The following is a 22,340-nucleotide window of genomic DNA, read 5'->3' as shown; positions in this document are numbered from 1 at the left end:
CGCTCAGGCTGCTTCAGAGACACCTGGACGCAGCAGTTGCTCCAAGCTCCCTTCTGTGCTCCTGGCAAGAGAAACAAGCGTGCCATGACCATGTTAGCCGTGCTGCTCACGAGGCTTGGACAGGCATTTGACCTTTTGCTGAAGATGTTTGAACTTCTTCAGGAAGCAGTTATGAACGCTGGCTGTTCACTCTCTATAGGTAATTAAGCAGCAGTACTAATACGGTCCTGGAGCAATTGCCAAGCTGTCATGTAGTCATTGGTCCTGCAGAAAAGGAACGGAGAATACAATGAGAGAACTGGGGAAAGATGCTGACAAATGCAGATAAAAGATTTGAGCACTGGCACCGGCAGGGCTGGAAGCAGCCTCCTCTGTCTGCAGCCTTCATTCATGGCAGTGGAGCCTCATCCCATCTCTTTGCTCTCGTTGCGTATCTGTGGTGCTGGAAAAAAACCATGTTTAGCAAAAGTGAGAAGCGGAGGAAAAAATGTTTCCTGTCAGCGATTAAAACAACAAGAAGCTTCTTTTTTGGTCTCAGTTAGGAATTATGCTATTGCCATATCAAACTAGCAGGCATGAAAAAGAGATTTAATCTGTAATCAGCAGTAACAGTGTAACAATCCAGAAATCATCTATTAAAAAAAAAAAAAAAGTGGATGTGGTTGAACTGGATTGCTTTTCCCCCAGAGTTTGGGGTGGAAATAAAGTCTCCTATTATATTAGGCAAGAAATTAGAATGACCAGAGCTTGAACAAGCGTGCTGGTCTTGACTGAATGCTTCTGATCGCTGTGCTGCCTTCAGGGCAATAGGTCTATTTAGGCACTGTTGTCTATTCCTTTTAACAGTGAATTCAAATAACATTGCCCTTCTTTTTCAAAACCCACTTATCCAGATTGTAAACTTGTCTTTTGTTGGGGAGAACAATGTGTGTCAGGAGGAAGAAATACCAATACGTTTTTTTTTTTCTGTTTGCTTTTGCTTCAAAGTACCTTCCAGGCAAAAAGGATGGCATTTATGTAAAGTGTATAGGCTTCCAGTCCAGGCTGAAACGTGTTTTCAGATTGTGTTTCCTTAATCCTGTTTAAGGAAGAAGAATCATCCGCCATCAGATTAATATTGATTAAATGTCACAAGGATTATGAAAGAAACATACTGTACACTCACCAAACACCAAAATCAAATTTAAAAGTGTGGCAGATTTATGTTTTATTTCCTGAGTGCCTTCTCCAGCCTTCACAACCTGATCTGTCTGAAGTCAAAAGAACAAGAACATTCTCCTTGATAAATTTCCACTGGGTATTCCCACTTCTGCTCTCCTGAGTTTCTTTGCAAATTTACACAAGAATGCCAAGAACAGCTTCAAAGGAGCTCAGTGATGATTTTGCTGTTGTTGACCTGCAGAAAAAGAATTGAAGGACCCCAAAACTAGATGAGACGGAAATATCCAGAGGCCAGCATAGATTGTAGCAATTTTTATTCATATGTCTTTTCTCAGTTTGGATACGAGCCCTCCTGTTCTTTTCTGTTATTCACTTTATGTTTGTCAGGGGCTCAACCACTGAAGCTAGGCTGCAAGTTCAACGTGTGTCTACAGTCACATCAGTAAAGACCTGTGTGCTCCTTTGACATCTTGCAGCTCATCCTATTGTTTGCACGTTGCCTAGCTTAAAAGCAGGATCCATGTATTTCTCAGCACTATGAATCAGAGAACTGCTTCTCCTCCATCCCATGAAGCTGTTGGTGTTGGATGCACAAGGAGTTCCCTTCTGGCCTGACCCAAGGCTTAAGGGTTGACTCATTCCCAATGTGCATATCTGGTGCCAAGTCCAAATCCCAAAGTCCTGGGATATTCTTACAGATAGTGAAAGAGAGAAAATATACTTGCTATCAGATTCTAAATAATTTATGTTGCATCTTTATTAAAAACACCTCTGTTGATAGTGTACATGATTGTCCTTGAACAACTCAACACTTTGGCACAAAGGTATGCAGACAGACCATTGCAATCAACCATTTTTATCCAACAGTAGAAAGAAATATGAACAAAGCTTTATGGCTATTGTTCAGCACAGTGGGTTAATCTAGCCGTGCTATTATTGTTGGGCCCTGAAATAGACCTCATTGATTTCAGATTTGATGGGATTCAAGGGGAGCAACAACAATTACTATGTTCATCCATTTAAAAACGTAAATTAGGGATGAATAAGGCTTTTAAAGCTAGGAATTAAAAGAAGTGGGCGCAAATCATTTCTGCCTGTATTGGATTGGATTTACTTCTTGGATACCTGTTTGCCCAGACACCTTTCTGAGACTGTCACATATTACCCCAATGAGATCTGCAGAGGACAGAACCTCATCAGATGAATATTTTCATGTACAAATTGCTGAATGTGTCCTGATCGATAACTGTGGAAATAGAAGTAGTTCTGGTGATCATCAGCACACTGTACGTTGTCTGTTGACCTTAGCTAGAAAAAAAATCAAAGCAAATCCTTTTCCTTCTCCCCTCATTTGCACAGTGCTATGTTAAGGCAGTGTTCTAAAGAGAAGATACATTTAAGCCAAACTAACCACCAAGTCTGGCACATGGCTCTGAGATCCCAATTTCATTATAAAGCAGTGGTATACAACTCTAAAATGTACTGTGGATGTGGCATTGTTATTTAAAGAATGCACAAACTGGGAAAATAATCTGTTGTGTAGAAAAAGTAAAAATGGGAAAGTGGGGAATAGCTAACCAAGTACATTTCCACTTGAGTGGAAATCTGATTTTTCTCCCTCTGTGTTCTATTCACCCCAAGTGCTGTTCAGCTGATTGCCACCTACCCTTGACAGCAGGAGCATCAATCACTGGTCCAAAAATACCCGTTGTTGCGCTGTGTCTGAGCTCTTCTCCCTGTTCCAGCTGACAGCAGTGGAAGTTTAGAGCAACAGTTTTGTGCAGAGGGAGCAATGTATGATCAGGATCTCGTCACAGGGACTGGAGCTCAGTTGTGTCTCAGGGGAGCAGGATGGACCCTTACCTTTGCACTAGGGATGGTGCAGGACAGAGTCACTCAGCTCAGGCACTGTTGCAGGGCACAGGAAAAACAAGAAGCAGTTAGGAAAGTTAAACTGTTGATTCCCTCTTTCATCTTGCTGGATCTGTTGCTGGTTAAGAAAGTTGCACGTTCCAGTTGAGATTTTGCATCTTTCTTGGGGCCTCTGTAATTCCTCTCTCTCCTACAGAGTTATTGGCATCCAGCCATTGCCGAGGTCACACCACATCCTCTGCCTTGGTGGTGTGTTTGTAATCTGCCAGTCTTTTGTTACAGAGCTCAGGAGATCGAGTGGCCAATTCCAAATAGGGATGAAGAGAGCTAACATTTCGAAGACCCTCTTCAACAAGAGACTGGCAGACCAACATAGAGATACTGAACACAATGCTTCTGCTTTGTTTCAATCTAAAACTTGATTAAAAAAACAGCCTGATTTCATGCTGTGTTTTGGATTCGCATTATAAAGCAAGGTGATTGCCAAAAGTGCAAAGAGCAAGGGGGAGAGAGGCAAGAGGAGATCCAGAAGGTGGTTGTAACTCCAGCAACTCACTTGCAAACCGCAGCTCAGCTTGTGTCCTGGATGTGGCAGTTGGCTCCTAAGATACCTGAAGTACCAAAGAAATTACAAGGTCTTATTTGGCAGACCTGTTCTCCTGTGCTCCTCGTTTCAATTCTAAAAGAGAAAAAAAAAGAAACAAAGAGGAAAAGAAAGAAAGTAAGAGTGAATGAAAGAAGGAAAGAGAGAAGGAAAGAAAAAAAAGAAAAGCAAAAATAACCACTGAGATTGAATACTGAATGTTTCCTTGCTTAAGGTTCTTGTTTTTTGTTCTCACATGAAGTTCCCCCTCAGTTTATGTGTGAGGGTGGGGGGGGAAAGCATTCACTGAGTGAATCTTCGTGGTGATTCAGAACATTTTTGGTAGATGCTGTCATATGCTTTGTAAGTTCCTGACTGATTGTGTAGAATTAAGTTATTGGGCAGAGAACCAGCTAATGGAAACACATTGATGAAATCATTTTTGAGGGACATTAAATGGAACTTAAAATAAAGCTGAAATGGCTGTATGGATTTTTCAGTCAAACTGTTTATGAACATTTATTGGTGGTAAATTAGACAGTGTCAGAAGAGGGAATCAAGTAGGTATGGCTTTTAATAGGAGTCACTCTGATATAATAGTGTGAAAAGGAATAGTTTATTGCCTGGGGATGTATGATACAGTATGTTTAAGTACAAATTATATGATTGTTTTCTTCTAAATGTCTTTGGCTGTTTGCAGGTGAGCTGCCCTTAGCAGCAGCAAGTCTCAGAGGGCAAAAAATATTTTCAATACTTGGCAATGAAATGGAAATTTTATACTATGCATTTTTCATGTTGGATAGCAAATGTTTTAATAAAGGATAATTCAGGAAGCAGAGGCTGTGTTACACAATAGTAAATTTAATTTACTTTTGTTTTATGTTTTGCAAAAGGAGAAGACGAATAGAGTATCTTTGCTTGAGAAGGGAGATTGCAGCAGCTAAGACTTCCATTGTTGGAGTTGTGCATTAGTACTGTTTGCCAAAACCCAGCATTCCTAGGGTAGGTAGTAATGAAAATAAACCTGTGGGAATGCAAGATGGTAAAGCACCTTCTGGTCTTGCAAATCCTATTCCCACACCTTGTAGTCATGAGTTTGTCGAGTCTGTTAGGTTGTCTGTCCCATCTACTGTAAGAGAAAAGCTGTTCCTGTTTTCTCTGCTCTGTTGCCCAAAAAAAAAAAAAAAAAAAGAAAAGAAAAAAAAGAAAAGAAAAGAAAAGAAAAAACCTGTTTTTTTCTTCCTAAATGTATTTGGAACCTATTTGCTCTCAAGCCAACTTTGGCCTATAGCCAGTAGTTCTTTTTCCTTTGTGTTATTTGTCCTCCTAATGTGTTTATACACAGCATTCATATCCTTCCTTCACCATCGTGCTGCTATACTAAAAAACCTAGTCTTTCTAGCCTTCTTTTGTAGGGCAAGCTTTTTCAGTTCCTGCAATCAGACAGTGTTTTCTCTCTGTACACTATCCTCAAGTGAGGATGAGCTGGAGGCTACATTAAATTCAATTCAAGGATTCACTGATTATTCTTAAAATAATGCCAGTTTTTTCTTGTTCCCATGTTTCTGTTAGTTTTGCCTCTTCTCGTTCAGTTTAATGACATGCTTGCCTTTCATTTGGCCCTGTCCTGCTGCTATGAATCATGAGTAGCCCATGGCCTCTTTATGGGACGTTCCCATTCAGGGAGCATCCAGCGTGGAGCAGAAATCCTCATTTCTCTCTAAGCACATGACCTTAGATTCCTATTTTTAAATTTCACCCTCTCTCTTCTACTCCCTAAGGCTACTCATTCATTTCACCATGACAGCCCAGTCCTCTGCAGAGCCAGGACAGCCTAATTCAGTGTCAACAGCATATTTCCCTCAAACTTTCCTTCTTTTCGTGCCAAGGCCTTTAGTAAAAATCTTAAATGAGGTCACTTCCTCCATCCTAAAGATTTCACTTTCAACACAGTCCAACGCTGATGCTGTCACTGCCTGGCTGGGGACTTCTTTAGTGGTTGAGAGCCAGACTTTGGCACAAATGTCCAGTGTAGTTGAACTTCTCCAAATGTTTGTTGCTGTATGGAGGCACAGGGGGAGCTGCTGATCCCCTAGGCAGAGACCAAGGCTTTTCATGGAAAAGAGAAAAGTGGTGGAATTGGGCACATTTCCAAATATATAATATTTCAGGTAGCACAGAAAAGAATGGAGAATGGTTATTTACTATTTCTCACAGTCCAGGGCAGAATGAGCATCCAGTGAAATCATCGGGCAGCAAGGTGAAACAAAGGATGGACTTCTCCAGAGCATTTAGTCCAACTGTGGGCCCCCTGGTAGAGAACAGGGGACAGGTAAAATCATGATGAGGTTGAAAAAGAGAGGTGAGAAACATTTACCGGTGTCTCTCCAGTGGCTGGATGACAGCCTGCCCTCAGAGACCCTCAGCTGATGACAGCCAGAGCCGAGGGAGGAACGGTGTAGCCCTGGCTCCTCAGCATCCCTTGGGGCTGCTGTCCTACACGGTGACAGGGACAGGCAGCCCTGTGGGAGATCTCCTGTGCTTAAGAGGGAATAATAAGAATTGATGCTGTCAAGGCAGGTGGCATTCATTTATAATTCGTATTGAAGGAGTGAAGCTAATAAGGTTTGGAAGTCTCATTTCTGTTCCCAGTGCATAGGGGACACTTCCATGGATTTGGGAATGATGAACACAGAAGAAGAGGGTTTTAGGACTGTGTGAAAGGAAAGGAGAAGCAGGGGATGGGTGAAAGGAAGGGCAGGCTTTTTTATTTTCAGTCTTCCTGAAATAACTGCATTGGAGTCTCCACTGGCTTAGTTTCCAGAGTTGCTTTCTATGTTCAAAGAGAGAATGAAAGACTGGAACATTCCAGGTCATTAGAAGTATGCCAGTTCTCCTTATCCTGCAGATGTTCTGGTTACTTGCAGGTCTTACACTTAGTGTCTAAAAATGAATGAAAACTACTGGCATAAACAAAGTCACCTGTTGAGCGATGTGAGTAGGGAGAGTGAAAGAATATCTCTCTGTACCCATCCCACAGCACTTCCTCATCTTCCTCACCTCAAAAATCATTGTTTTATTATGCAATATGTGCAGGCTACATCTTTTGATAAGTTTCATTGGAAAGCTAATAACCAAGGCAATTGTGTGGATAAGCAGAGTCTTAAATTGTTTGGAAACTGTTGAGAGAGGACAGATCAGATAATAATAACCTTCATGGTTGGCAAGCTGCAGCTGCTTCTGACAACTTGTAACGATGAAGGCTTATAGTTAACTTAAGAGCTAAATATCTGTATTGGGCCATGGGATCAATTTCAATTCCCAAGTATAAAGCTTCAGACTTTAGACTGCTTTTGTCATCTTTGAGATTACTTTGTTTTTCTCTAGGTTAAAAAGGAGTTGTTTTTTTGTTTGTTTGTTTTATAGACATTGAGAGTGATTATTTTCATTCCTTTTTTTTCTGTTAACTCATTGGGATGGCTTCATTAATCTATTTCAGTGCAAAGACAGTTGAACTCACATCAAAGCCATGAGTGTTTCTCCCTTATAACAGTAGTTACAAAAAGGTGTTGTGTTCACATTTTGCATCGTCTTCCAATGTGCTCATAGGTAACAATTTTAATAGGACGTATTAAAAACAATCTCAAACATATCTAAATAATCCCATCAAGGTCTGTAGCTGGCATCAGAAGCTTTATCAAAGAAAAAAAATAAGGACATTAAAAAAATGCCACTGGTACAAATTGCATGCAGACACTGAAATTGCTGGGAGGAACGCGGATAATGAACGGCTAGTTGGTCACAGTGCAAATGCATGTAAGGCTGCAGGTCTAGATGTAGGAATGTAGGTCAAACTTGTTCCCTGGTAGGCAGCTATGTTCTAGACAACAGAAACATGAATTTCTTGTTCACTGCCATGGGTAAGACTATATCATTCACAGATTTGCTAGCACTGAATGTTTCAATGAGAGCAGTAAGTGGCATAATGCAGTATGGAGTGTTAGTGACACCCCCTGGGGACTGCTGTGTCCAGTGCTGAGGTCTCAAGCAGAATGTTTTAGAAGGGGAATGGGTTCAGAAAAGAGCAGTAAGAAGTGTGGAAAAGATGAATGATTCGTGTTCACAGTGAATGATACAGAAAGCCATAACGTTTTGGAGAACTGAAGAAAAAGTTGAGGTGGTTGGGTCATCCTCTCTAAATATCTACAGGAGAAAAGTGAAGATTTGTGTTCATGCAGCGTCCATTGGTTGGCATGCATAAGAATATTTAGTGGCTGGAAGCAGAAGTGAGAACAGTTCTGATTAGATGCACGTTTTAAAATTAGAACAATTAGACAATGGAAGGGCTTATGTTACGGGCTGTCTTTGGCCTAGAACTGAAATTTGAAGAGCACATTTTTCTAAAGAGACACAGCATGGCTCATTCATGGACCTGATGCAGAAATGGCAAGAGCACAGCCTGACCTAAGAGATGCCTGCAGTAATTGAGCCAAAATTTGGTTTTCCTTTGAGTATCTGTCAGAGCCCAGCAAAAGAAATAATTTCATGACATGCATCCAGGTTCATTAGTGAGAGATGTAGCTGCATTTGTTATTAATGAGGTATCTGTTCCAACCTCCCTGCATCAGCTGGGTCAGCAAACACTTCCCATATTCAGGACACAAATTTTAAAACCTAAAATGCAGTTTACAGGCAAATCCCAATTGTAATTGAGACAACCAATTTCAGATGATAAGGATTTAGCTTTTCCTGGGGACAGAAGGGGTGTGTGTGAGGGAGTAATGGGGTCAGGCAATGGGGAAATGGGGTCAGGTTAAAATTGCACCTAGGTATGATTTGACAATCACTCCCCTGATAACAGCTTATAATGTTTACAATTTGTCTTCTGTTTTGTTTTGTGATTTCAGGAGCAGAAGGCACAGTGTTCCCTAAATCTATAGAAACTCCCAATGTCAGGGCAGACCCCTTCAAGGAACTAAGGTAAACTTTGGAATATGGTTTAACGGTAACTCAGTGGTGCCTTGCTGGGCATCATTTCTGCTTTTGCACAGGAACTTGGGGCTTTGCTTTGGATGGCATCACCAAGGGGATGCCATGGAAGAGAGGAATCTTCCATGTTTATGTCTAATATGACAGAGCTAAAGGCAACTGTGGGTGATGAGAGCACCATTTCTCCTGTGTAACACACTCTGCTTATTTTGGGCTCAGCCCTTGGAAAGAAAGAGAGAAATCTTTCTCCTGGGTGTGCAGGGAGGTACTGGAGTCTGTGCTGAGTCACAGGGTGTAACAGCACAATGATAATGCTCTCCAGCGTTGTCTGTCTTGCAGAAATGCAAACCCTCTCTGATCTACACCAATTCTAGCTGTGTGTGCATGTCACTGCTGAGCCTTGCAGTTAGCACTTGCTGACAGCAGGTATGAGGAGAACCAGTTTTCCCAAAATCTAATTGATCTAATGCTGGGCAATATATTTAAAAAAAAAAAAAAGTTAAAGTCTCTACATGTTAGTTTGGATGATTGGTCTCTGGAAAGATATGGCCTAATCTCCTAAAATCTTCTGACCGAAAGGGCTGTAGGGGGTTTCTATCAGTGTTCTAATTTTTCTTGCTTAGAAAAAGAGAGAAAAAGAGGGGAAAAAAATCTGCATGTCATCTTGCCCTTAGATCTTGGGTTGCAAATACTGCTTTCCTGGAGCATACTAGGGGTGAAGCAATCTTTGGACAGCTGAAGTTGTGTTGTGAGATGGGAGACAAGCTCTTGTTAGCTCTCTCTGTTCTGACTCTGGGAGAAGAGATGGCCCAGCCTAGATCACCATGAATGATGAGCAACATCCAGGCTGCTTTCTCTTGTGCATATTGCTGTCGTTCAGTTTCTCTCCAGAAGCACTCTTATTGTCACGTTCTGCACTCTGAGGACCACATGTCAGACCAAAAGTGCAGCAGTGGTGTGAGTCAGTTCATGGTTAAAGTTTGTTCTATGAATGGTGACATTAACACCACCTTGTGTTTTTTTCAGTCTCAGTTTGCATTCTTTTACAACGGAAGAAATGGGGTCCTTGCTCAGTTTGCTACGCAGCTGCTGGGGCAGTTCCAGGATCTGCAGAGCATTCATGGGTTGTGATGACACGTGGGTAACAAGGGTTTGTTGGTACAGCCCATGTCAGCAGAAATTTCCAGCAGGAAAAAAAAATAAATCACAATCATGGTTAAAATGTCCATTAGCATCTAAATAACTTAGGTAGTCAGGTCCTGTTACTGGTAGTGATTTAGGTCCAAGTTTTTGCTTGCTTAGGACTTTTCTAAATGTGGGAGGGGACTTTCATCTGAAGAAATGTAAGGTGTTGCATTAAAGGGGGCAGATGTCAATTAAAGTAGCCTTAATCTGATTGAACGTGCTTCTGTTCCATAGAGAATTAAGCAAAGTGAAATTGAAACGAATTAACAGTGGTATCCATGCAAGGAGTTGATATTTGATCTGCTTTAAATTCTTGTAATTTTACTTGTTCTTGTAAGGAGCTGCTGGATATCTGGCTTTCTTTGAAATTAGTAGACTGTTTGAAAAAGAATCCTTTAAAAAACTGATTTTTTTTTTTTTGCCTTTTTAAGGGAAAATACTTGAAAGTATTTTGAAAAAGGGCCAAAAGGGTCCTAAAGCATTTAATACACTTCTGAAAATTTTATCTTTACAAAAATAAATGCTTTTTTTCTGCCACCCTGAAAGGAAAAGAGATGTGGGTAGCGCTGTGCAGAGAAAGTAAAGTTTCCTGAGATCAAATCCTTTTCTCCTCCCTAAATCAAGAGCCTTCCTTCTCTCCCTACACATATAAAAGTTTGTTGGAGCATTCGTAGGTGAAATAGTGTGTTTTGGGTGCAGCACAGATTTCATACAGAAGGAACCTTATTCTGGGGGGACAATTCTTTTGTTCCTTCCTATTTTGACAGCATTGTGTGTACATAAGGTATCCTTAAGCCTGGTTAAAAAGATGCTGCGGTAAAATGGGCCCAAGCGAGATGGCAGACTGTGGGTCCAGAGCTGCTACAAACATGTACTCAGTAGCTGGCTTGACTCTCAAAGATCTTTTTTTTCTGTAAGAAACAGTGGAAACCTTTCTTTCCTTCTTAGGCTGCAGTTTCTGGGAGAGAGGTGCACAGTCAGCTATTGCGGGCTGTCACCAGTGCCACCAGCCTCAATCACTGCTCGTAGACCAAACGGTTAAGATGAGTTACACAATCCATTTTCATCCATTTGCTTTTTTCAGTAGCTTAGCGACTCCCACCTCTTCTTTAGGAGGCTTCAAAATAAGGTGACAACTGTCACTAACAGAAGGAGAAGAGACCAACTGCTTCTGTCACCACTGGGAGCCAGACCATCTGTATGTCTCCTTTCTCTTCTTCCTCTGTTTAACAGACAGACTGATTTCCCCTTCAACACAGGCAGCATGCCACTGTGCCAGTCATTTCTGCTTCTTCTCTTCTTTTTCTTCCCCATCCCACAGGCATGTGCAGACATCACAAAGACTGATACACTCTGAGCGATGGTACATACATTCTCAATAGACTTTCTGTCCCCGTTTAGCTGATGAATGACCTTCAGTTCATATAGCCTAATTCATTTATTAGTGGCTGCTCTACAAGCTGGTCAACTTCCTGGGGACAGACAAGGTAGCCGTCCTCCTGGCACACCAGCAAACTGTGTGGCCCTTTTCTCTATGTGCCTTTCTTAAAATACTTCTGTCTGCAGCAGTTTAGATGGAGAAAAATTAGGTGGCAATACGTGCATAGATTTTTCTTACACGCTAAGCCCATAAGACAGTTGTTGGGCTGCAAGAATTGGTTTGGCGCTTCTTTGACCCAGATCTGGACTTTGCTGCTGAGTCTTTGCAGGTTTTCAGCAACCTCCATGCTACAGGAAGGCTCAAGTGTCCCAAAAAAAAAGAATCCTACAGAGCCCAGTCTCAGTTGTATTAGGAGCAGCAGAGCTCATAAATGCCTGGTTTAATGTAGAGGTGACTGTTATTAGTGGTCCATGTTTTCTTTGATTCTTTAGTCGTGACATAAGAGTAGAAATATATGAAAAACTATTTAATATGCTTTAGTGAATATTTTCCTGTTCTTACTTTTGTCAAGGGACAGATTCTTTAGCAGGGTGATAGGTCAAGGAGAAATGGTTTCAAGCTGAAAGAGGGGAAATTTAAATTGGATATAAGAAGGAGGTTTTTTTATGGTGAGAGTGATGAAGCACTGGCACAGGTTGCCCAGGTAGGTGATAAATGCTCTATTCTGGAGACATTCAAGATCAGGCTGGATGGGCTCTGAACATCTGATGGAGCTGTAGTGGTCCCTGTTCATTGCAGGGGACTTGGACCAGATGGCCTTTAAGGGTCCCTTTGAACTCAAACAATTCCATAATTCTGTGAAAGTAATTTTAGACTCCTAAATGTTTTGCTAATTGGGTTGTAAGCTAATCAAAAACAGTAAAAAGAAAACAAAAAAAAATCAAATTATTTTCAAATTCTTGGACTGCTTAAAATTCCTGCTGAGCATCATCCCAAAATAGTTCAGAGAGAGGAACTGTGAGATTTTTTTGGGACATTAAATATTTGTAGTAATTAAGTCTTTGTAATGCAAGTTGCTATCCTTGTGATTGCCTGTATATAAAGGTTGACTGCAGATGCTCTTTTCTCACTGGATTGTTTTAATAGAGCCCAAGTAACTTGGTAAGAGCCTTTCTTGACTGACAGAAATCACCAGGCTTCCTTATTTGTCTTCTTTCAAGAGAGCAATATATGTTAAGGAGAGTAACAAAAACTGTCTGACAATCACAAGATCAGTGCCTTCACTGCCATTGACACATCCTTCAAGGAGGGGGATAAGGGCTAGACCAGCTGATGAGTGGGGGTGAAGGGAAATAATTGGAGGTGGAAGCATAATTAAAAAGTGAGTGGTCCAGTATAAAAAAAAAAAGGTATCAAAAGGATGTTAAACTACTGCATGCAGGAAAGGTGTGTGCTGAACAGGTGCTGTACAAGAGCACCTGTCCCTGGGCTTGTTGTTCGGGCAGCTTCCTCAACCCAAACTGCCTTGTTCAGACCTAGCATAGGGATCTCTCTCATAACCACACTGCTAGGCCAGGCACTGCAAGCACTGCAAGTATGTTGCTGAAACCCTGGTTTAGGGTGTTTATGTTCCTGGAGTTAAATAAAAAGAAATCAGCATGAAATTCACTTTATAAGCAGCAATCACAGACCTGGAATTCATCCACAGTTATTGTAGGTTAAAAAATGCCATAAACTGCTCATCCAAGGCTGGGAAACCAAGGCATGATTGTTTTTCCTGTTATACACAAATATAGTTAAGGGAGAATTAATCTCTTGGGCTTAAAGGGGTAATTTTTGACCAAAGTTAATTATGAAGCACTGGAAGTACCAAATAACAGATGAAATGCACTTGCAGTTTGATTTTATTAGTGCAATTCTACCTTACCGTGTACAGTATTGAACTATCCAAATAGTCCAAGTGAGACCCATTGTACCAAAAAGCAATTTAAATACAGTGCTTAGCTAATGCAACGGCACTCTTTTTGTAAAATAATAATTCTATCGAATTAAAGCTTCTCTCAGCTGTGCTTCACAAAGCAGCAGAGACATTTTCAATAAGAACAAACACAAATAATGTTTCTGTCTAAAAACCACTGCATTCACGAAGATCAAAGGAACAAAAAGTAGAGGAAGCACAAAAAATCAGTTGTATAAAAGAGAAAGTATTTGGTGTGAAATGGATGTCATTTGTGAAGAGTAGCATGTCACATTGAAACATAGTTTAGCTTTTAGCAAACACTGGGAATTCCTGCAAGTTGGCAGCAAGGGAAAAATGGTTCAATTTAGCCTTATAACTATTGGTGTTGTTTTCAGATTGCTGGTAAGGGTGCTGTAGCAGAAATGCTGAATCACGGCCTGTAGCAGTGATTGAGCACCTGGTAGGAAGGCAGGACCAGCCCAGGGGAGCTCAGGTGCATGCAATGTTCCTGAGTGATTGGAAGGGGTGGAGCCAGGATCCGTCCCTTCCCAGACCTCATTTAAGGGCTGGCAATAGAAGTAAGGGGATTTTGTTGGAGATCCCTGCCTGCTTGAGGCTTACTGAAGGTAAGCAGTTTTTCTTTCTTTGTTTCTGCATCTACGGTTGCTGCACTTGGGCTTGTTCTTAGTTGCTGCAGCCTAGGACTGTGCCACTCTGCTGTTTTTGTTGTACTTTCCATCATCTTATAGCATTGTGGTAGCTGTTCTTATCTCTAGTGCAAATGTAATAATTTTGGTAGAGTTCTACCAGATTCAAAGCAGCATGCTTTTGCCTTGAGAGGGGTTTTACTTTCCACATTTTGTAACAAAATATAATAGTGATTTAAGAGGGCAGGGTTTCTAGAACTGTCCACACCAAGCCAGTTCTTACCTCTGTTCTTACATAGCTGGAATGAGAAGAGGTTCCTAGTTTCTAAACTTCAAAATAGTTTAAGTGGACCCTCATGAGGTTTGTTTGAAAGGCAGAAGTCCTCATGACTCCTGATGTGCTAATCTAGGATTCCACGTGTGATCTGACAATTTTCTTATGGCAGGTAACATTTCCTGAAGCACTTAACGTTGAATGAGACTTTCTTAGAGCAGGACTTGTGATCATTTCACAGCTGTTTTGTTGTGGCCTTTCCTGCTGTTGATATGCCTTCTTGCTGCTGGCCATTTGTCTGTTAGAGCTGACAAACCACAGCCCTCCCAGGTCAAAGGGAGTCTCTCCATAAGGCTTCTTATGGGTGATATATTGAGCACTTCACCTGATACATTTAATAGAAGGCTTGCAGTTAAGGAGGCAGATGATTGCAGGTGTTTTCCTTCTGTTAAAATAGAACTGTTGCAGAGGAGTCTTGCTGCTCCCTCTTATTGCTACAGCATATCTGCTCTTAATGACTATCACCTTCTCCCACCCAGCACAAGATAGGGGATTTAGCTCTTAGTGTTCTTTCCTTCCCTATTTTTAGCAGGTGATGCCTAGATATGGATCAGATAATCAGACACACACCTGGCAAATGACAGAGGCACTGACAGAGCTTTGCTGACTTATCCCAGCTGTATGAATCATGGCATGGCCCTGCTCACTGTGCTGCTAACAGGAGCTGCCCATTGACAGGCAGATCCTTTTCAAGAAGGGCTAATGGACGGTGAAGGCCATCTCGGTGGGAAGGTGAGTTTGGCATAAAGGTGTTCAAATTGCTAGAGTAAAAAATGAGATAAGCTTAAACTAGGAAAAAATGTAGCTGGAATTTCTGATTGAACAGCCTGTGGTCAGCTATGGGGCTCTTTTTGGATGCACCAGTGTGTAAGTGCAGGTCTGTGGGTGCAGGAGCATCTTCCAGAGCTACATGGCCCGTAACTGAAAGCAGAAGTGTGAGAATAGGGCAGGAAGGGGCAGATTTCTAAATTAAACTGCTGCCAAATAGCATAGTGTATAAGGTAGAGAGCAGTGGAAATCTCTCATTTTTGGCTGGAGGATGCACAGGATTCCTCTCTGTATATATATATAATTGAGCAGCAAAATAGCAAGTGTGTGCTCATTGCCTTTCTCTAGTCAGACCAGGGAAATTTCTCCTGCCCCCTGCATTCAGCAGTACAGGCTGGATCATTATTTGCTGTCTGCATTTATTCTGCAAGTGTTTCCTAATGCAAACAAAATCTTTTTCTGGGAGGTATTAATCATCAATCCTGCTTGTTATCTCAGGCTGAATATCTTTTGTGTATACAGGATCAGTGTCCTGCCAAGGTGTGTTGCACCTGTGATTGTCATTACATTTCAGCAGCAGAATATCACTTGTTCCATAATCAGAGCATCCCTTCCAGTGCTGCTCGCAAAGGTGTGCAGGCCAGAAGTCCTCTGGGACCTGAAAGAAGCCCAATTGGTGTTAGCAATCTGTGTACAGTCAGATAGACACAGACATCCATTTGAATAACAAAAATGTAAACTGTTTTTGCTTTTTTTAACACTCTGTGCAGCATGCTGCTAACCTTGGGTAGAAAATAGATGCTAATAAATGCGAGGTCTTAAAATGTGAATAATAGCCATTTCACACTTCATGGCAGATTCATACTGGTGAAATGGCTTAATACTTAATTACAATGCTTGTCCTTCTCTCAAGTGCAGATGACATTCCTCAGATAGATTTTTTGCGATGACATCTGTGGAAATAAGTTGAGAAACTAATTAGTTATTCATATAATACAAAATATCGATGGTGCTCTGATTAAAAGGATGTGGCGGCACCCAACTAACATGATGTATCTGTCTGGTAGTTCAGTCTGCTCTCCGAGGTGATATGTTTTGAAAGAGAACATAATAAAAACACCCCCTGGCCTCTACAACACAGATGTTTATATTTTGTTAATGATTAAGCAGAGCTACCGTGTTCAGGAGTGGCATAACTTATTGCTTGTGCCTAGTAGGAGAGCCAGGTCTGTGGGCTCTAAGGACCATTTTTGTGGTGTTGACTGTAATGGGATCTGCAGGTTATTGACTAACAGCAGCCGTAAGCATCCTAAAAGCAATCATTAGACAACTGTCCGTAGAGAAGAGCCTGCAGGCCAGCATTTGTTTCACTGCAAGCGGGGCAACACTTTCCTTGCAGCAGAGCCTTCTCAGCCCTGTCCTTGTGGGGTAGCTGAGAGATGGTGTGCTGCTGTGAGATGTGGCATTTGGAACAGGTTGTGCATAGAGATGTCCCATCCCTGCAGACACCCAGGTCAGGCTGGTGGGGCTCTGAGCACCTGGTGGAGCTGTGGGTGTCTCTGTTCAGTGCAGTGGAGTTGGGTCAGATGGCCTTTAAGGGTCCCCTCCTACTCCAATGATTCTGTGTTTCTGTGATTTGTAATGCTTTGAGAGTCTCAATAACTGTTGGTTTCTTGTAGCATTTCTGATTGAAAAAGAGCTATTTGTACCAAGGATACTGAACTTGAAATGCAGAAGTAAAGGCAAAGGAGGCACCTTACTGACCTGTGGTCCTGATCCTCTGTTTAACTCCTTTGAAAATTGTGTGATATTAAGGATATTTTCATGTTCAAAATAGCTGAATATCTCAGATTTTCCTTGAAATGTAGGTCCTATCTTAAATGAGAGGAATTCAATCCACTGAGCACCATGTTTGCATTTTAGTAGAATCATATCTGGTTTTCTTTAATATTTATGTCTTTTTATATTTCCCTCTAGCTGTGTATCTTGCATTTCTAAAGCCTGAAGTGAAGAGCAAAGTAGGCTGCATATAAGTACTGTGCTCAGTCCTTGCCTTCAAGAAAGGCAGTCTCCCTGCCAAGGCTTTGTACGTCAGTGCCTGCAGCACCATGAGCCCAGCATGGGAATCGCAGCCCAGGGTTTGGCTGCTGTGGTTGTGAACCAACTTCCTCAAACCTGAGTGCTTAATACAGATTTCTTGTTAACCTGAACAAAACAGGGAAGGGCAGTTCAGATGCTTTCCTCCCCAGGTGAGAAGTTCCTCAGGGTTTTGTTTCCTTCTGCTTACTGCTCGTGCCTGAGCTGAGCTGTATCGAGGCAATCATAGTTATTGTTGAGTGTGAGCGAGGTGCTTTGAGCTGTACAAGTCCATCCTGGTTAAAAAGGATGCTTTCACAAAAGCATTAATTGTACTTTAGACAGGAATTGATAGTGGTTGTATAGCCATATTAAAGAGAAGAAAAACGTATTTCTAACCATAATGAGGTTCTTGCTTTTGAAAGCAGTGCTTTGTATCTTATTAAGAGAAGTCATAAGTATTCACCATGCCTAGAGAATCTTTAGTCCAAATTTGTGTCATGTGGAATAGAGCTGTTTTCTCTAGGCCGAGAAGGGTGGCTGTGTTGTTACTTCACATCTTGATTTTATCCTTTGAAAGTGTGGTGCTGCTTTTGCCCTGCTCCTTATGTTTTATATAAATCCTTCATGCTGCAGTGTAGCTCTATCCCATGGGCTTATGTGGCACCTCTGGCAGTTTGAATAATAGTCTCCTTTCAAATGGCATTGCTGAGATCACACTCAAGAAATGACACTCCTTGCTTTCAAATGGTGTTTGATGTCATGAGAACCCATCTCTAGATGTGACTCAGCAGTCTAACCTGCATCCCTTAGACAGCAGAACAGAACCAGATCAAGAAGGGGGCTTGGTTTGCTTTCTGCAGAGCACTGTCAGAAGTCATTGCCATATCATCACTGCAATTCATAATGTGTGTTACACTGAAGGCCACTGTTTTGCTGCTTAGGCAAACCATGGTAACTCCCATGGGCCAGAATTGGAAATTTGTGGAGATTCAGCTCAGGAAACAGAATCCTTTACAAAGCTAGTCTTGGTGGCCATCTGGCCCATCCTGAGCAAGCTCTCAGGCCATTGGATTCCCAGATACTGCTGACAGTTCCCAGCTTGGTTGGGATTGGTGTGAGCAGCTGTGAAAAAGCAACTGTTCTTAGATGCCAAATATTTGAAAGCATTGTGTGAAAGGTGAGAAGGCAAAATGGCAGTTGCTATTTATTCCATCAGCTGATGTGGCTGCTCTAAATATATAAAACAATATATGCACATGGCTTTGCTTGCAAGTAAAATAGTGCAGTGTTTCACTCCAGCTGCACAAGGACTTGGTGTCCTTGGATAGACAGTCAAAATTATAAACAGTGTGTTCTACAGTGCTGTGTGTTGGGTCTGTGCAGGAAATGAGGAAGCAGAAATGTGATTATGACCAATAAAAGCCAAGAAGCAGGTGAGTGTCTCTGAGAGAGCCTGAAAACCACTTTCAGAAACACAGCTCAGTTCTCCAGAAGGGAGGAACACATTTCTCAGAGCGTGGGCAGTGGAGCTTTTTCCCCTGGGTTCAACTGACACAAATGGGGTCAGGCTGCATGGACCCAGCAGCTATTTCACCAGCTGAAACTTCTGCATCTCAGCTGCAATTCTGTCATGTTGAATTGACCTTGGTTCATGGGATCTCTCTTGCATTTCACAATACTAAAACACATTCTCTTTCTCTGGTTTCACATCATTAAGGATGAGCATGGGAAGGCTGAGGACATGTTATAAAGCAACACTGGGGAATCAAGCAAGAAAGCAAACCAGAAACCCCCAAAACTTACACCATCAAGGATCATAAAAGAGATTGTAAAGCAGAGGAGAAATGGCTTCCTTGTGCATTTGAGAACAGCTGAGAAGGCTGGATAATGAGGGGATGTGCTGCTGTAAGGAGATGTTCCCTGCCAGTGAACTCAGAGAAAATCTGCTTATATTTAATAAGGGTAGAAAGCAAGACAGAAAGAGTTCATGCTGCTAGTGCTGAACTGCGTGGCAGTGATAACAATGTCGTGTCCTGTCCACTTCCTCAAGTACTAACATCTTAAAAGATAGAAGTAAAGTAAAATGACTATTTTTTTTGAGAATTTGGTGTCTTAAATTTAATCAGTATTAATGGAAGGTTATTAGAACTATTCATTTTGATAGAAAATAGTGCATATTTTCTCATGCAGTGCCAGAGGTTAAAGATTGTAATTGCTTCCTAAGGTTCATGAAATGAAATTCTTATGATCCGTGAGATATGATTGAGTGAAAAATGTTTGCGTGTGAGATGGTTTGTAATAAATTCATGTTGCAATTAAAAGTCTCCTTAGGAAAACAGCCTATCATACCTGAATCAGCTGAGGTTCTGCATTGAAAAGATGGCAGCTTTTATGTAAACCTGAAGAATTTCTTTTTGGAAACCCAAATGCTTCCAGAAGGATCACCTGTGCTTTTGTCTGGCTTATATACCTCTACATAACAAGAGATGACACTTCTGACAGATCCTTTGTGGGTACAAGAGCTTAAGCTTCCTGCCCAAACCCTCCAAATGCTCTGTACCAGATGATCAATTCTTGTTCCTGTGGGTCAGGAGGAACTGTGTGGGGATCAGAGTGAGAAAGCTAGTCCTGAATGTGCTGTGCTGGGCAGGTTCCAGTACTGTGTTTTCACTCCTCCCCAGATCCAAATTGTTAGGTGTCTATCATAATGCAAGCACTGGCTTTATTCCCTAATTGCTTTTAAAAGTACAGAAACAGTAATGTAGGACCACCTATGTGGGTTTGGTGTTAGGACTGCATCCTGCAAGCAATACTTTGCCTTTAAGTATCCATGTAGGTCATGAAGTAGTGATGCACCTACACTCCCACTAAACATCTCAATTTAATGGGTTCTTAGTTCAGTTCGATCTCTCTCTCCGTTGGCACTGTTCTGAACAGTGGGAGAGGACCAAACAATGACTTTGTCAGAGTGTTTTGCAGAGTTTCAGATTCACAGCATTCAAGCAACATCACACCAGGAGGCTAAATCTTTGAGTCTAGAGGTTAGTTACAGATAGAAAGAATAAATCAAGCAATAAAAGATGCCTATATAAAGGGATATTTCCTCTGAAATGAAGATGCTTCAGAGTTCATCATAAACCCCTGACATGCATTCAGTCACTCTGCCTGCTGTCGCAGTCTGAAATACATTTCAAGGTGTCTGCATATTTTTATGCTGTAACCTCTAATAAATACGTAGACATTTTCAATGATGCTGCATCATACTTTGTGAACTGATGTGCTGTGAAAGGGGAAGCAGTGTCAGTGCACTGGGAGTTCTGCAGGCAAAAGTTCTCTGTTATATATTATTGCCAAGGGGGATGTTTAGGTTGGAAATTAGGAACAGTTTCTTATCTGAGTGATGTTGCATTGACACAGGCCCCCCAGGGAGGTTGGGGGGGTCACTGTCCCGGGGGTGTTTGAGAACTGGGGAGATGTGACACTGAGGGACACAGTCAGCATGGTGGGATGCGTAGGGGTTGGACCTGATGACTTCAGAGGTCTTTTCCAGCTTCTTTGATTCTATTAAAAGTGTTTTTCTGAGGGCTGCAATATGTCCAGGTGTCTGGGCAGCACCAAAAGACATTGCTTTCATAATCAGCTCTTTGGGGAACCTTTTGTCTATCTGGATGCTAGTTCTGTGTTTCTGTGTGAAGCAAAACACATCTATTCCTGTAGTGGCTTTCCTAGTCTAGGCCATGGTATGGATAATCAGTCATTGCATGAGAATGGAATGGTGTTTCCCTGGGCCACGTCACTGAGCTCCTTCTGTTAAGAGATCACATCATTTTCAAAGCATGTTAGAATTACCATTGGTTGTTCATTTTATTTTTACAGAACTATGTGCATAAGTCATAAAGAGGCGTAGAAAGGGAGAAGTGATACCTTGTACTTATCTTTATGGGCTTATCTGGTTTATTTTGGCATTAAAGTTACAGAGGTAGTGGTTTCTGAAGAGCTTAAAGTGTATAAACTGGAGACTTTGGGTAGTATACAAGGTGTATAGACAGAATAGATTCAGCATCACTAGCCAGCTGAATAACTCTAGCTTTATCTTGCATGCTAGAACAACTCCAGTAGTGAACCATATTTCCAGTGTCAAATCTTAATACACTCATGGAGATGCTGAGGCTGTTTGGCTTTATAGGCTTATAACTTGGAGTGATCTATGGGCAATGCCAGATTTGGCCAGATGGAAATTCCCTCCTTCAGTGATGTACCAGCCCCCAATGGCCAGCGAGCTGATGCAGCTGCATATAGCTCAGAGCCCAGCAGCATGTGGACAGGCAGTGAGTGCAGCACTCGGAGATATATTGGCAGCTTTGCCATTAGCACCACTATACTTTCCCTGCTGTGTGCTCAGCTAATATAAATATTCCTGAACTTCTTTTATACGTACTCAGTATGTGTCCATGCCTTTTTTTCAGAAAATACCATTTTTCCTATTGAAATAGGAGAGTGTAGAGCTTTTAGAATTCTATTTTTGTATTCATGGCACAAATCACAGAGCAAGAGCTGGGTGTCACAGCTGCAGGACAAGCTGCGTTTCTGTCTGAGTGCAACCACCAGGGCTTTACTCTTTCAGAGCAGTGTGCCAAAAGTGTGCCATTTCCACACAAAGCCTTTGGCAGCTCTGGGTACAGAATGCCCTAAGAGTGCAGCTGAGCTCAAGGGCTGGTGGCTGTTCCTCAGCAGTAAATGTGCTCAGTGCAGGAGTCACAACCACTAGCTTTCTCATCTCCAGCAGTAGAAAGGACCAGTAAATTCCCCTCAGAGGGGGCTCATTTGCCAAGCTGAATGCTTGTAGTGCAACCAACTCCACTTTCTTAGCAGAAAGCAAATATAACAATCTTTCCATAGTGCCCAGCAGTGTTTATCTTCCAGGTTGACTGGCCTGCAGTGACATTAGTGTCCCCAGAGCTTCTGAACTTAATAATTTCCAGTAGCTGCTTGCCTGCTTGAAGCAGTCCCAGTCCAGCCTCCAGTGTGTTCTTCCTGTCAGTCACTATGGGAACAGCAATCAAAGCTCGTATTTATGGCTCTGTAGATGCCTGAGGTCATGGAGCACAGGTCTGGTGGGAACAATTAAAACAGGCCTGTCCAGTTATGTCTTTTTAAGTTCTCCCCACATTACAACTCTAAGTAGAGCAGTACAGTTAAAGCAGCATGACTGTTAGGATGTGATTGCCTTATAGAAGGATATCCTTTATAACAGATGGATATTCTATACACTGTCATCTATGGGAACATACTGAGAGTAGTCAGTATCACTAGCGCTGGATGAAACCTGCTCCAGGCTTTTCTCTGCAAACCCAATGGGGAGCTGCATGCTGCCAGACCCT

The 22,340-nt window shown here is 41.8% G+C and overlaps 1 protein-coding gene across 10 annotated transcripts in view; it reads left to right on the top strand.

Annotated features, from left to right (window-relative positions):
• Positions 1-22,340, top strand: part of SGCD (sarcoglycan delta) — a 317,210-nt gene that overhangs the window by 269,887 nt on the left and 24,983 nt on the right. For all 10 annotated transcript variants that reach the window (XM_090151014.1, XM_090151008.1, XM_090151009.1 and 7 more), the window contains one exon: positions 8,524-8,596. In XM_090151014.1, coding sequence (XP_090007140.1) covers positions 8,524-8,596 — 73 coding nt within the window. The remainder of the gene's footprint in view (positions 1-8,523; positions 8,597-22,340) is intronic.

Source organism: Phasianus colchicus, chromosome 15, assembly GCF_987193195.1.
Source record: "Phasianus colchicus chromosome 15, bPhaCol1.hap1.1, whole genome shotgun sequence".
NCBI lineage: Eukaryota > Metazoa > Chordata > Aves > Galliformes > Phasianidae > Phasianus > Phasianus colchicus.
The sequence above is the reverse complement of the archived record's forward strand: the minus strand, read 5'-3'. Positions and strand labels throughout refer to the sequence as shown.